The 16,657-nt window shown below is 35.5% G+C and overlaps 1 protein-coding gene across 5 annotated transcripts in view; it reads right to left on the reverse strand.

Moving 5' to 3' along the window:
* Positions 1-410: 410 nt before the first annotated feature.
* Positions 411-16,657, reverse strand: part of AZIN1 (antizyme inhibitor 1) — a 30,845-nt gene continuing 14,598 nt past the window's right edge. For 3 of the 5 annotated variants that reach the window (XM_043601513.1, XM_043601514.1, XM_043601515.1), the window contains 10 exons: positions 13,326-13,523; positions 10,898-11,071; positions 10,214-10,386; positions 8,390-8,524; positions 6,875-6,956; positions 6,413-6,487; positions 5,601-5,763; positions 3,509-3,624; positions 2,985-3,199; positions 411-2,750 (listed from right to left, as the gene is read on the reverse strand). In XM_043601513.1, coding sequence (XP_043457448.1) covers positions 2,639-2,750; positions 2,985-3,199; positions 3,509-3,624; positions 5,601-5,763; positions 6,413-6,487; positions 6,875-6,956; positions 8,390-8,524; positions 10,214-10,386; positions 10,898-11,071; positions 13,326-13,427 — 1,347 coding nt within the window. In that variant the 5' untranslated portion in view covers positions 13,428-13,523 and the 3' untranslated portion in view covers positions 411-2,638. The remainder of the gene's footprint in view (positions 2,751-2,984; positions 3,200-3,508; positions 3,625-5,600; positions 5,764-6,412; positions 6,488-6,874; positions 6,957-8,389; positions 8,525-10,213; positions 10,387-10,897; positions 11,072-13,325; positions 13,524-16,657) is intronic. The other 2 variants (XM_043601517.1, XM_043601516.1) reach the window with 1 other exon arrangement.

The following is a 16,657-nucleotide window of genomic DNA, read 5'->3' on the forward strand; positions in this document are numbered from 1 at the left end:
ATATAACTGGTCAAGCTGCCAATATCAACAGTGAGAAAACACAAAGTCCCCAAAAAGGGACAAAAAGATTGAACAGTGGCTTTTTAAACACAGTATTTTCAGTGAATGTTATCAGTGCCCACATTTATTTGGAATATTTTAATTCATATAAATCAATTTCATTTAGTTTTCAGTTTAAAATTATTAAAAGGCTGGTGAATTAATGGATCAATCTAGAAAATGTGGCCCTGGAAACATACTCGTGCTCACGTATGTATTGAACGTTACCAAAATCTTCCATGTGTAATGCCCAGCATGTTACCGGATTTGCTACTTTATAATTAAGATTCTGAAAGAATAATTGGAAGTTTGTAATATTCAGAGTTGAAATGCAGAATTAACTCTTTCACAATAGAAGCCAAAGTAAAACATAAGGAGGAATAAAAACATTTTATCTGTGTATTCAGAATCACACACAAATTACCTTTACAGTTCAATTTACTATATAGAAATCATTTGGGTTTTATATTTTCAGTTAAATTCTGAACTGAGATTACAATATTGTTTAAAAAAAAAGATTGTTACATTAATTCAGTACTTTTTAGCAAACCAAATTGAAATACATTAGTTCAAACCTCAGATTTTATGGCAAACAGTCTTCAAATACAATACAGACATTTCTTAAGGTTACCATTTCATTCACATGTGATATTTGCTACTCTGAGCTGTATACATAGAACAGCTCTCCTATGAATATGGCAAAGTTGACAAGCCATGAAAACTCAAAGCTGTATACTCAAGCCAAGAACTCAAAGTTGTACCATCATCTAAAAGGTCTGTCATTTCTGGACCACAAAGCACGACATGTAAAGAAGGTTTGGAAGAATTCCTCCTCTTTATTACGGTTAAAAAAAGTTGCATGTAGCTTGGAACTTTGCATAAAACCCCATATTATGCCTTGGTAAAGTCCAAGGGTAATTAGATGACAATGGACTGGGGTCTTAAATTTAATTAATAGAACCCATGAAATTCAAATGGGCATCAATCAAATCAAAAAATATTAAGCACCTACTGGTTTAGATTGAAATTTATTAGAGATTCATGATCAATTTCTTTCCACCTTGAAATCAAGGTGTAAAAACCAGCTATTAAGTGCATTCCAAACTTCTCCTATGTAGCACAGGTAGAATTTTCTGTCCATTGGCACCAAAGTGAAGTCACATTTCCTCTTGGGAGACAGAAATTCCACATCTGAACATAGAGTAAGTTAGGAAAAAATGACCCCTGTTGTTTATATTTTATTACTATTGTGATTCTGAGATCTAGGATTACTAATATACTAGCAGTGAACAACGTAAACGCCTGGCAACAACTGTCAGGTTAGTAACGCTAACTCCCTTCCCCCAGTCACAAGATTTTAGTATGAAAAGAATTAAAATTACTAAGCTGAATGGGAAATAACAAGGAATGGAGAGTAACTAAAACAAAGCAAACTCCTAAAGTTTGAAATCATTGCAATTGAGAAACTGAGAACAGGTGTGCTTCACCCCGCCCCCTTACAACTCTGAATTTAAATAATGTTCCGTGCAAAAGAGCATCAGGTTTCTGGATATAGATGTAGCCCTTCTTTAAGTTTTAGTGCGCTGCAGACTCTTCTGCAATTTTATTTCCCTCCCCCCAAGTTTATTCAAAGTATTTAATAGAATCTTCCATTTCAGCCGAAAGATTTGTAATTCAAAGATTTACTAAGGTATTCTATGCATTCTATCTATACAGAAACACCTATTAATTATTACAATCGGTTTATGCAGAATTAACATTTTTGGTGTTAAAATTGTTAAAACATCATGCTTACTGCACATCGACTCTCCATAATGAATCTGAACTTCACAATGATTTACCAAACATTTTACTTAAATTACTAATTAAATAACTGAAAAAATGTACTGAGCCAAACTAAACTTAAATGGGCTATAAAGGAAAAACAAAAAATAAAAAAACCTTCAAAACAGTCCATATACACATCTATTTCAAAACTACCTTTGCTAGCTAGCCCCTTTCCCAAAGTTTTAGCCTGAAAAAACAGTAAAATCTACACAAAATTTTATTGCAATCATACAAGGGTTACATTAGGTCAAATACAACAAATACTATGATGCAATTTTACATTTATTAAACTACAGTTCAAAGCACAAATTTACACATTCTAAATACACTAAACGTATCTAATGAAGTCACACTGGTCTTCCACTGACATTTGATATATGTGGGTGAAAGACATTAACTTTACAAGACTTTTTAACATGAATCCTTAGTATAAAAACTGTGTACTTGTATGTAAACGATTTAATGGGGAACCCAATTAATGGGCTTCCATCTCCACTAAGTCATCCATTTTGTTGCATATTTTATTTTAAATGCTTAAGGGGTAGGACAAACTGGTTAAGTTTAAATCTGGATACATTATCTAAATCTCCCAATTACCCCCAATGAATTATAGATGAAAGCTGATTTTGTCTGGTCCCAAACAGCTATTACTAATAGATTTTGTTTCCAAGAGAATTAACAGAATAAGATTGTTTGCATTTGTTTCACACTGGAATGTAGACCAGACAAGCTTAACCTGCAACTTCAGATCTAAAGAAGCATTGATGCCTGTTTAAGCTTCAGAGGAAAAGCCATCTTCTTGGCTCAGCTGAATGCAAGAAGGCACAAAGAAGAAGTTCTTCATCATTGTGTCTGAAGTAATTCCAGCATCCTGCATCTCATACCTAACATTAAAAAAAAAAAAGTGTAATTCTAAATTTAAGCACAAAGACCACACTACCACATAACAAATGGACAAGACTATAAATATAACTAGTCTTCCAATAATCCTTAACAGAGGGAGGGGCACTTTGCTATTTATTGCTTGTTAGGCATTTGTTACAGAATTAAAATCATTAGCAAACATCTTATGTCATCTCAAATATCCAATCAGCTTTAAAATGAAAACAATACCTTACCAATCATTGAATGACATCATGTAGTAAATCGCTGGCCTCTGAAAATCATTAAAAGCAGATGGTTCATGGAGAGAATCTGCTCCCATGTTATCAAAGATAAGCCAATCTCCCACATTCAGCTCAGGAAGAAGACAGTTTTCCACAATTTGATCAAGCTCATCACAGGATGGACCCCAAAGGCTGCTTGTAAACAGAGGCTCATCTTCCTTGTATTTCTGTAGGAAAAGGTTTTATTTCTTCATTAATTTTTACTCGTGTTCATGCAGGTAATGAATCCGAGGGAGGATGAGAGCATTTTTCACTGAGTCAGACCCAATGTACCTATGAAAGGCAGGCCTGGAGCCAGGGGCACTGGTGCTCCTTCTTAACTCCATCTAAGGAGCGCGACTCCTCAAAAAAGGGCAACATTTCCCATCCTAAAGTATATCTCCAAAACTTGGGACGCATCTTTAAAAAAAAAGGGGGGGGGGGCTCAGTTTATAAGCTGCCAAATAAGCAGCTCTGGTATTTGTAATAAAACTTGCCTTGTGAACCTCTGGAATGGTATTTAAGTCCTCAGACAGTTTACTTGCAAAAGAACCATAAACACCATCATTCATATAATACATGAAGGCTGGTTCATCACTTCCGGTTTTTTCTACTGAAATAAAGCAGAAAAAACAAAGATGAATTTATACTGAAATTTCTAATAGAGTTACTATGCAAGGCATAGCAAACAGACTGAATATTTATAGACCAGACTTACAGCTTTCACATTTCCCAAATATTTAATTTAAAAAAATATACTGACATACTTTAAAGCTGTTAGCCTCAAAAACTGAAAAGACATTTCATACAGGAAGATAACCAATACACATGAAAAAAGTTCCCTACAGAAGTTACCAGGTAAATGCAAATTAAAACTACAATGAGCCATCACCACCACATACCTATTGAATGGAGAAAACTAAAAAGTGACAATAGTGAAAACATCCATGAAAGCGGGGAAACAATCAGAACTTGCACATATATACCACCAGGAGGATAAAATACCACTGAAATCTTCGGAAACATCTACTCTGTGACCTGGCAATTCTATTCTTAGTCATTTCCCCCAATGAAATGAAAAATGTCCATAAGACTTACACAAGATTGTTAAGTTTTACTCATAACAGCCCACAACTGGAAACAACCAGTTGTTATTGTTATTCACTGCCAAGGAGAATGAATAAATTGCATATTCACAGTGGAATATTAGTACTGAACGTGAAAAAAAATTATTCAGACACTATACTGAGCTGTCCTAAAATATATGCTAGAGGATTCCATTTATATGAAGTTTGAGGATAGCCCAAACTAATATATGGTGGAAAAACCATCAGAATGGTGGCTATCTGGCAAAGGAACAAAACTGGAGGGAAATTCTAGGATATGAAATTTATGTTTTTATAGGGATGTCAATATATGCCTTCATTATTTGTCAGATCGTGTATTTAAGACTGTACTCACTGAATAAAAAGGACATGTCAGAAGTAGTGAACACAATCAATACTCTTCTTGGTTTTTAAAATACCACTCTCCATTAAAATGAATTGGAGCTCTTTGGAGAAATGGCCAACTCCAGGTCTGAGGCAGGGTAAGAAGAGCTTGGAACATCTTGATGTACCAGAAAGTAAAGAAGCACTCAGGAAATGATGGGGGCATGTCAAAAGGACTCAAATTTTGGGCAGTAAATAATGAAAAGTAGTAGATTACATAACCTATTGAATAAGTACCTAGGAGTCTAAACTAATATAAACAGGTAGGAAGGTAGAAAGAGAAAGCTATTCTTAAACTGAATAATGAAGTAAAAATATGAAGAGAAAAAGGTTATTTACAATGATCTTTCCAATTCATTATGAAGAAAACTCACTTGATACCATCTTAACCAAGTGATCAAAATGTAAAGTTCCTTGTATCCTTGCAGCTCTTCAAGTTTGAAATTTTTAAAAGACTATTTATAGAAAAAAACTTATTCCCGTTAACTTAAGGAAAAAAACTATAGGAATAAGTCTTCTTAATGTTCAACAGTCCTTTCTACATTTTTTAAAGTAGTATTTGTCAGGAAGACAGACTGACTAGTGCCTTTCTGTTGGTTTGACAAGAGAGAGTAAGACTGTTGGCCCTTGTTATGAAAGAAAGCATAAAGTACATTGTCCTCCATGAGTAAAAGTTCCATGACAAGAGAGATTACAATAAAACACCGGTTCTTAACAGGATAGGAGAATCAATCAGCTGGGGAAGCTTACCTAAAATATGCTTATCAAAACACCAGAACCAAGAGTTAGATTCAGGAGGTCCTTCACAACATATAAACGTCCATGTCCTACAGTATTTTACACTTGACAAGTATCTGATCATTTCAATTCATTTGTAGATGAATTGATCTAACAGAAACCAAACTATAAGGGGGCACCTGGGTGGCTCAGTTGGTTAAACGTCCAACTTGGGCTCAAGTCATGATCTCACTGTTCGTGATTTTGAGCCCTGCATCCAGCTGTCAACATAGAACCTGCTTTGGATCTTCTGACCCCCACCTCTGCCCCTCCCCTGCTCACACTCTCTCAAAAATGGGGAGGGGGAAAAAAAAAAACTTACCTCCAGAGGAAAATTTATCATTTTCAACAACTTTCTTTGCAATGATATTAACTGCAAGTGTAAATGCAGAAGACACATAGTAGCTTCCGGGTTCTGAAATTATCTTAATGCCAGATCCTTCAGGAAAGTAGACATCCAACAAAGGGCTGATAACATGATTAACCTATAAATTTTAAACCCCACATTATGATTTCAATATTGAATTAGATAATTCATCACACAGTCATGTTCTATAATCTAACCCTAGCAAATCAGTTTCTAAATATTATAGCATGAGGGATGGAGGGGAGAGCAAGAAGGTGAATAGTAACGTACATCTAGATAAAACAGCTTAAACTATCCAAATGATAAATTCATTTGTGCCATCAAGTATCCCTAAGGGCAGACACGCAACTGTACACAAATTTTTTGTAAATAAGTTATGTTAGAGTTCACAGAATTTTATTAAGCTTTTCAAAGTTAGCTAGGTCTTCTCATTGTCCCTTTATCTTAGAATCAAATTAAAACTTTTTAAAAAATATTTGTTAGAGCATGCGAGCGAGAGCAGGGGAGGGGCAGAGAGAGGGAGACCCAGAATCCGAAGCAGCTCTAGGCTCTGAAACTGACATGGGGCTCCAACTCACAGACCATGAGATCATGACCTGAGCCAAAGTCGGATGCTTAACCAACTGAGCCAGCCAGATACCCCAGAATCACTTTTAAACAGATAGTACAGGGTTTATTTCCTGCCATTGTTAAACTCTAGTCTATATCTACCATTTTAGTAAAGAATGAGATTATTCCAGCACGTCCATCCACTGAACAAAGTTTACCTCTTCCAACTGAAATTTAGATCCTGTGAAGCCTCCACCAATGTCTAACATGTTCATTGTGAAGCCAAATTCTCCCTAGAGATAGGAAAAAATACTTCAAATGCTTATCCAAATTGTTATGGCTACAAGGACATTTCAAACACCCCTTCCCAAGGAGGTAAATAAGATCTGTTATAATCTTTAGTATAGCAAGTGCTTTGGTCTCTATTAACCGAAGAAGGTTTACTCAATGGTATATGTATACAGTACAGTCTTCCTGAGGTCTGTCCTGGCTTGTAGTCATATGCAAATAAATTACTATTTCATCCCTTTACCTAGTTAAAAAATGTGACTGTATGGAACTGATTATAAAAAATGATGCAAATGTTTCAAGTATATGAGGGTACTTCAGAGGTAGTAAAAACACTGCCTTAAATAACACCCTGGCTTAAAACATCGAAATAACGTAAGGAAACAACTTACAGCCATGTCAAACACACATCGAGCATCAGACAGAGCATGTACATATACTTGAGATTCTTTGCAAGTACTTGAAACATGAAATCTGGAAGAAAGAGAGTAGTAAATTTAAAGCAACAGCACATCTTAGAGGTCCTTCCTGTCATTCTTTTTCAGTTCTCATTTACCAGACGTAACATTACCAAATATTTAAAGAACTGGAAGCACACGCCTCTAATTATCCAAGTTACAATAGCAGTGTTTTTTTGTTTGGTTGATTTTGTTTGTTTGTTTTTTAAGAAAAGGCAATGTATGGGTAACACTGTAATTTTACAAAGAATTTAACAATGAGCTGTCAGGCTTCATAACTATCAGAAAGGGACAGGCTTTTATGTATATGAAGCATCAAGCACCACTAATAAAACTGGGTCACAAAATCTTTAATTTGAATGTACAATTTTATCTGACAAAATATAAAAATGTGTCTATTGTAAAATACAAAGGTACTGAGTGGCTCAGTCGGTTGAGCGACCGACTTTAGGTCATGATCTTGCGGTTTGTGGGCTTGAGCCCCGCGTCGGGCTCTGTGCTGACAGCTCAGAGCCTGGAGCCTGCTTCGGATTCTGTGTCTCCTTCTCTCTTTCTGCCCCTCCCCCACTCATGCTCTGTCTCTGTCTCAGAAATAAACATAAAAAAAAATTTAAATACAAATGTACATTAATTCAGCTGAGTAGTACTAACACTTGTTAATGCTACTTATTAAGAGAAACTTAGAGACTCGTAACAGAATACTTAAGACTATGGCAGTGGTTACACGAATCTGTTAAAATTCATAAAAAGTCAATTCCAAAAAGTCAATTTTACTGAATGTTACCTTAAAAAACAGAAATACGAAAACCCTCAAATCGGTCAATATTGTTACCTAAGGCAGAATTAAACTTAACAGTGGTGACTTTTTATCCATCTTTATGAACAACTTAAAAACCAAGACTTTGCACTGCAGTGAGACTAACAATGGACTGGCAACTCAAAAAACGTGGAGCTCTGTGCTCCAAATTTGACCCAGACCATAGTTCTGACATCATGATCAAATCATTAAATCTCTTTGGGCCTCAGTTTCTACACACATAAAAATCAAGAAAAGTGGAACAATGTCTGATTTATTGGAGTGGCCAAGAGATTAAGATGAAAAGGAAAAAAATTTAAAGATGGGAAAAAAAAATAAAAGCACACAACTCGAATGAATGCCATCCTGGTATTCATTAGAATTCTAGTACATCCTCTCCCTTCAATTTAAAGAAGGGGGGGGTTTAAATTACTAATTGAATTTTTATTTACTATTTTATCTCCCAGGGAAGGGGAAGGTATAGGCACAAAATTACATGAAGGATAAAGCATATTTAGTTGTTTTTCCTAGACTAAGGGAAAAAAAAATACATTAAACTGAAAGTTGAATCTATTAGAGTTCGTACAAAAAGTCTTAAAATAAATCAGAAAGACAAAGATTTATCACCATAAAATGAAATTTAAAACACTCACTTAACCCCAATAATTTGGACATCAAGTTCCTTAGCACATTCCAAGAGATGCCTACAGTTCTTCAGGGTAGTGCCAAACTTCATGTTACCCTCTTCGCCTCCAATATTATCTTCTGTTGCAATATGTAGTAAGACCCTAAGAGAAGGGGAAGATGATTGGGGCAGAGTTGGTTTACATCATCATCAGCACATGTGAAGCCTGAAGATTGTAGAAGTATGTTGATTATGTTGCCAGTGCTCCCAAATCCAGCGACGGTTGAATCAGTGAACCTAATGAAAAACAATCCTGTACAGAGAAAAAACTAGCCATTAGGGCCTAAAGCATGAAGCTCACAAGGATGGGAATTTGGAAAATGCAGGAAGTTAAGACTCTGTTGTAGCAGCAAGAGTCAGTTGGGCTCTGTAATGAAAGACGACATTACTTTCAAATGAAGTCCATCAGTCCATAAAACCACCTAGAAAGACTAAATTGAACAGCAATGCCATCATTGTCTTTCGGATGAAAATATCAGGGCTTTAAATGTTTCAAATTTCCTAAATTGTACTACCTAAATTTCCACCACTTATTCTGAGAACTCCTATTAATCTCATACATCTTACCAGAAAATTGGCAAACTTGGGAGTTATTTGAGCATCTAAAACAGTAGCCTTTTAAATACTGATTCAACTCTATTTGGTATTTCCTTCCAAATCATGACAACCAAGACAAAATGATCAAGACTGTCTCAGGAGACACACAGTAATTACAAACTACTAAAACCCAAAATATACAAATGCTGTTTGTAAAACTGTCTTCCCAAAGAAGTCCTGATGAGTGACTGATGATCAGAGGGGCCAAGTCTGATAAAAGCAAAATTATTCTTCCTATAGGTATAAATAATCAGCTCTATCAAAAATATAACATCCAGTTTACAATTAACAAGGTAAACATCCCTAATCACTGCTGTCTTTAAAAGATCACAGAACAGAAAGATTTTTTGAGAGAGACAAGTGGTTCACTAGAATTTTCCCCAAAAGGCCTTTATTCAAAGTTTTTTAGAGTAATCAATCCTGTCAGGACACCTAAGAGTACCATTGAAGTCAATAAGAAAATTATAAATATACAACAAAAATATGGATATGATACACATTTTCAGGAACACAATGCATTAAAAACCAGCAATTTTGTATTAATACACTATACTTTTAGTATATCCTAAGGTCTTCTTGACGTACCAGTTCATGACAAGATTAAATCTGCTTTTTGCTTTTAAAAAGTACACATTTTAATTTAAAAAATCTTGAGATGCATGCAGGAACAAGTACAAAAAAAAAAAAGTAAACTTCCTATGCAAAGAGAGGAGTGGGCCTTAGAAAAGAAACCCCTTGAATCTACAGAGTAGGCTCCTAAGACACTGTCACTAAGGACAACCATTTAAGAACTACAGCTAAAGGCAGATTAAACCCTGAGCTAACCAGGAAAAAAAGCTGACCAACACATATCTTGTTCCCAGCATGACAACTAGTAGGGTTGATATGATTATGCAAATAGGCTGTGGCCCTCATTTTAGTATCCCAAGAACCCCATTTTCTTCCTCGAGTTCAAGATTACAAATTGATATTCCAAACTGCCCTTATCTCCTCCCAACTCTACAAGAAGGATCAGAAATAGGTAGCCAATAAGATGCTATCAGCATTTTCGATATAGGAACTTATTAAATAAGTTAAAAAAATAATTACAATACAAATCACTACTCTACTAAGCATTGCCTTTTCCCAGGCCAAAGACAAACCCAAACCCTAAAGAGTAAGATAAATATTCCCATGTACTTAGTTTTACACTTACTTGGCATTTGGGTGATTACGTGCAATTTTCTTCAATTCAACTTCATTGTCACATGTCATGATGTTCACTCCAATTTTTGCTGCATACTTTATTTGAGACACTTGTTTGCAAGGACTTATGTAAATGATGTTTTCTGGAGATACACCCAATTCTTGCACTAAAGCCATTTCAGTCTATAAAAATATATTTTAAATAGTGTCATCTAAAAAGCAAAATTTCTATTACCCCTTTTCATTCAATTACCACTTTATAACTTTTATTTTTTGGCTAAATTTAAATCATATTAAGTTAAATTGGGATTGCATAAAGTCACAGTTCTTATTCTGGTAACACTACTCTGTGTTAAAAATCCTTTTAAAAGCTATAATTACCACCAGAGAAATCTGGTTTAGAATTATTTTGCTGTTATCAGAAGTAATGGTCTAGCTCTAGCCGAAGAATGAAGAACAAATAAAAAGTTGTTGACAAAAGATAAAGCTTTTCAAAATCTCATCTCACTGAAACTTTCCTTTCATTGGTACACTTGAAAAGTTTGTAAATTTCCATCAGGCTGCAAATTTACACAAGAGTTTAAAAACATCCAAAAGAGAAACTTCCTTGCAATTTTTCTAACTGCTGTAACCAAAAGTTAAAGTGAGTTCTAAAATGTTGCAGTTCAGTGACAAAATAATGAAAAATACTCACTTTACTGGAACAAGCAAATCCAGTTCCAAGAGCTGCCAAAATCTCAAGTACAGCTGGAGTGGAGTTGCACTTTACTGTGTAGAATGGCTTTATCTGAGCCACTACATTCTGCCACTGACTGTGTTTCTTCACAATCTTTCCAAGATCTCCCACAAAAAATGCATTTTTCCCTGTCTATTATGATCACACACAAAAAAGAGAAAATAATAAAGGAACCATTGAAAACAGAGTACCAAAAGTAGTAAAGAACTCCCTTTTCCTCCATAAAGGAGCGAAAATACACATTTACACAGACTACTATACTTAAGGCTTAAGAGTAATTAAAGCTAAATAGAGCAAATACAGGAGAATCCAAATACCTTTTTCTTTTTAAAACTTGACTTTTTGCTGTGCTATGCTGCCATATAACATATTCTCTTCTTTGCTTTTTCTAAAAAACTGTATCAATTGTAGTGACTTTCTACTTTACAACTGCCTCAGTTTGGGGGGAGTAAAGGAGAAGAAAACCACCTGTTTCCTTCCATGCTTTTTTCCTACACTGTTTAAAACTACTCTGGTAGTTCAGGACCTGATTTCCTAATACAGTGAGTAGAATCAGGAATGCTAACCAAAATAAGCTATGTATCTCCATTATAAACTGCACGTAAAGACAGGATGGTAAAACAAGAAAGCAAGGACACTAGGAACCTATCTTTAAGGTGACAAAGCTGGTAGTCTGTATATAGAGGTGGCAAAATTATATTTAAAAAAAAAATACAGAAGTACACTAAATACCAGCTGAACTGGAATAAGGATATTCTTCCTTCAAAACTAAGAAAACAGATTTTAATTAGGGATCTGGGGAAATCTGTAATAATTTTAACATGGCTACTCTAGGGTAAGAGAAATGACTGTGACATGTCAGGCAGAGAGAGCATAAATTATTCAATGTTACATGGCAGACCAAATTATTTAGAATACACAACTATTGTTTGAAAAGCCAAGACAATATTACTGTTTTCTATTCCTTAATACACATTTGAAAATGTACATTATTGGAAAATACTGATCAGGATATAGACATGATTGGAAATTAAGGTTTTTGCATAGCAGATATGGGACAGTTGTACTCAAATTACTCCATTCTTTCAAGATATACCATCCCTAACGTTCTAGAGACAGAAAATTTATTTTTACTTTAATATGGAAAAAACAAATAAGGCAATTATTATGGCGACCAGCAAACTGGGATTAAAAAACAACAACAAGATTTTCAGCTGTAACCACCCTTGAACCATACAATTAGATGACACTGCTAGGAAAGAAGAGGGCTGTAGACTAACCCTCACTAAATGTGGGATAATTCAACATTGTGGGACAAGAATGAATGAAAGGAATATTTCGAAGATCACTGACCCACAAAGAATGTTGCAAAAGTTAGAGGACTAAGAGAAAGGTCAGCATACTTCCACGAGGAGGTTCCTAATGACCTAAGAGAAGGAACTGCAGAATGGCATGGCTATACAATTGACTGAACAGTATGACAAGTGTCACTTCTTTCCCCAAAATTTTGATGCCAGGGGAAAGAGATTTGCTGAGGTGTGGGGAGACTGGAGCACACGTGTAAAGGTCAACAAACGTACTTTGGTATCCTATTACTGAACACCAATAACGTGAAAATCTTTCAATAAATTTGGGGAAATGGGAAATTAGCTCCAACAAATTTTATTAGCAAGGCAATAAAGATAGTTCTATTAGTAAGTACATAACAAAAATAATCTTAAGTAGCAATGAATATGAGTCAATAGAAGCTGACATCTGGCGCCAGAGAGTAAACATTTCAGTGTAAGTTACCAAATTCTTAGCCAACGTACATGACCAAAATTATATTAAATATAAATTAAAATCTACTCAAGCATATAGTTGAGAAAAACGGAGTAAAAAGCCACAGTGATTAGGAGGAACATAATCAAGAAAATAGACCATACAAGAGCTGGGCACAGCAGAGAAAGATTAAATTAGAAAGGCACTTGTTTAAAAAAAATTTTTTTTAATGTTTTATTTTGAGACAATGTGAGAGACAGAGTGCAAGCAGCGGAGGGGCAGACAGAGGGAGGCACAGAATCTGAAGCGGGCTCCAGGGTCTGAGCTATCAGCCCAGAGCCCGACGCCGGGCTCAAACTCATGAACTGTGAGATCATGACCTGAGCAAAGTCGGATGCTTAACCGACTAAGCCACTCAGGCACCCCAGAAAGCCACTTGTTTTAATCCGGGCTACGAAGAAAACCTCATCACTACGCAAGGGAAGTGGGAGTGTCAGACAACCTGGAAAAGCGAACATCTGAAAAAAGTACTTTTATCAGATTAACATCTTAGAAATAGAGCAATGTTTTAGAATTCAAAAATTTGTAAACACTGAATTTGAGAAATGTGAAACGGCACACTTACCAGGGTGTGCTCATAAACATAATTATCAATCACATTCCCAAGGTTTGTTCCTTCATCCAACAGGCCAACGGAGTAGTTTGCATCGTCAATAAATCCTTTCATCTCAGCCGTATTCCACAAAGCCGAAAGTCATAAACCAGGAAAAACAAGAGACGGGCCACCAAGCCTTATGTCTGGGTCCTTAGAATATGCAACAAACTGTCAAAATAGAAGTTATTTCAAAGTCTGTATTATTTCACTATTAACCTTATAATGTAGGGGATGTCAATGAAAGCATGCTAAGTGCCTAAATTAGTGAGGAATCTGTATCACTTAACACTTGCAGAAACACTGGATCATTCACTATCTTTTAATACCCATTTTATAGTGAGTGTGTATTTTATACATTTAAAAACCAAGCTCAGTATGACATAGTTTAAGATAATCCATATATGTGCAATTTATCACCAGTATGGTCACCTTATTGACGTGGAGTTGCAGACCCAGCCTGTATTATTTCTTGTTTTATCGTTCTTCCATAACACAATTTTCAGTGAAAGCACATCCTCATTTTAAGTAAAGAAAGCTAGATAAATATTATCTGCAGCCAAGAAATTAAAATACTAGCCTAAGCTTCAATATACTGCCAATCACCTCCCAGTGTGTTAGCAGGTAACTGTAGATAAAGGTCTTCTAAATTCTACAGGAGGGGAAAAATGAAGTAACAGAAATGGATAGAAGTGGTAGAGAGTCACTTTAGTGGACAATCTGTAGCTTTGATACAGACTGTCTAGGTCTCACCTCAAGCTCAAATGGTACTGGCTACATCAGGTTAGCAATGTAATTCTCTTATGAGTTAAGCTAACTTAGAGAAATAGAAGTCAGAAAGATCTGGTCGTGGCTATGTCATTTAATAGCTATTTGATCCTAGGTCAACTTCTCTCAACTTCAGTTAATTATCTTAACTACTTCCTCAAAAGGTTGCTGTAAAAAAAAAAAAAAAGAAAGAAAGAAAAGAAAAAGTATAGCATATGAATACAAAAAAAAACCCAAACACTTGTTTAAACGTGTTGATTCAGAATAGAGCTAAAATTAAGTTGCCAATTGCCAGTAACACAAAAATGCCATCACAATTTAAAACTAGGCACAAGCTAGGCACCTGGTATATCCTAGACCATTTACTAAGAGCTCTAAAGGCTGACTAAATCCAACATTTCTCTTAGCAAAGAAATCTTTCCCCTCCCTACCCCAGATCACCCATTCTCCTCAGGGCAGCATATACTGACATAAAAGTTTATCTTTGCTGAATTCACTGGTCGTTAAAGGTTACTTTAGGCAAGCATTTAACATAAACAAAAAGTCCGTTAGCAAAACAAGTCTTCCAGACAGGATACTACTCCATTGTCTGGTACTGACTTCTGGTTACATTAGGAATGGACACAGACCAGCTATTGGCAACCTATTTCAAAACTTGCACAGCCTTTCCCATGTCCTTGATTCTCCCAATGCTATTCTTTGTGCCAGTGTTCACTTTCTGTGATGGCCCTCATCCTAAGGTATACTCCATTTCAATGGTTCCCAAAGTGCATTTTTGAATGCACCAGAACAAACTCATCAGTAGACCATAACATTAGATTCCATGAAATAAGTTTTTTAAACTTTTAAAACATCTTCATCTCCAAGAAGTCAACCACATTCAGTTTAGCTCATCAAATCTCCTTCATGCAACAGCAGAAACAGAAAAGTTGAGAATATTTTTATTTTAACGAAGTAATTAACTTAGGCATATCTACATTAGACTTAATACTTATGCAGTAAAGTCACATTGTAGCCTGGACACTCTCTAAAGGTTGTTATACCAGCAATGATGTAAACCTGTGCCCAGGAAGCAGACATTTTAGGCCTGAGGATACATATTTATTTTAAACAACCTAACTCCAGTTACAGTAACAATTTAGGGGGCTATTCATCTATGCACTAAGGGAAATAGAAACAATAAAAGCTACTTTTTAAAAAAGATCAAAGGTAAGTATAAGAAAGAGTACAGCAGAAACCTTCAGTTTAGCATCAAAAATCTTTTTGGTCCAACAGCTTTCACTTAATTCTATTAATAATGAAAAAAAAGATCTTCAGTCTAATTTTTCAGTTCATGAAACTCCTAAGTCTGTATGTACTATTTACCTGGGAACTTTAAGTTAGGAATTATGGACCTCTACAGGCAACTGCTGCCACATGCAATAGTCGTTTACAGCCACAATGATATGTACCTCAATTTCCTATAGCTGCAGTCCTTACAGAAAGGGTGATTTTCCTCTAGTAGTAGGATCCTCAGTACTTACAAAAACATCCATCTTACCTGCTGAATGCCTACATTCTTAACAGCAAAGATGTTATGGCAGTGTGCCAAGCACTGTTGTAAGTACTTTATCTATACAATTAGATCTCTAACCCTTAAAAAAAACCCGTAATAATGGTACTGCCCACATTTTAGAGGTTAAGACACTGAGGCACAAAACAATTAGCTCCAGAGATGCTGACGATCAAATTATGTTTAAAAGGAAAAAAGTCTCTCCAGCACCCCTAGAAAATACAGGATTGCTTTTTTGGATCTCCAACTTACATACAGCATAAAAACATCCTATTACACTTATTCATAGCCTTTTAGCCTCTATGACGAGTCTCTAGATTTTAACCTTGCTGTTCTTCTGTATCTTTGGTCTAATTCTCAGGCAAACCCCAAATTTGAAATTATTTTTCCTTTTTTATCCATCATATCAACAGTTTACATGAAACGACGTGCACCCATTTTGACAAACATATATTATCTGTGTAACCACTAACCATAAAGGTAAGTTCCCTCGTGTCCCTTTTGCAGTAAATCCCCAAATCCCCTTCAGGTAACCATTGAGCTCTTTCTGCCACTATAGATCAGACTTTTGTAGAAGTGAAATAATTTTAAAACTAAAACAGTTGACAAGTAATGAATAACATGAACCAAAATACTGGACTGCTCTAAAGGATACAATGCTTGTGGAATGGCTGTATTATTATCATTGAAATCGAACTCTCACTTCAAAAGTAACCCTAGTGTTCATTCACCAATCCCTAGTTGATTCACAAAAGGACTCAGAAGGAAAAATAAAATTCATTTGCTATACTGGCTGTACTTAATGAAAGAATTAAGGGACTAACACACCTAAACCACTAAAACAGATGTAGTACATGTAATATTTGATTTCCTTATTTACACTGAGCACTGCAATAAAATTGTTAGGCCGACACTAATAAAACCTATACATAAAAGATAGTGAGCATAAGTGAGCTCTATCTCTTCTTATATGGTCCCTGAAGGT

Source organism: Prionailurus bengalensis, chromosome F2 (assembly GCF_016509475.1).
Source record: "Prionailurus bengalensis isolate Pbe53 chromosome F2, Fcat_Pben_1.1_paternal_pri, whole genome shotgun sequence".
NCBI classification, from domain to species: Eukaryota; Metazoa; Chordata; class Mammalia; order Carnivora; family Felidae; genus Prionailurus; species Prionailurus bengalensis.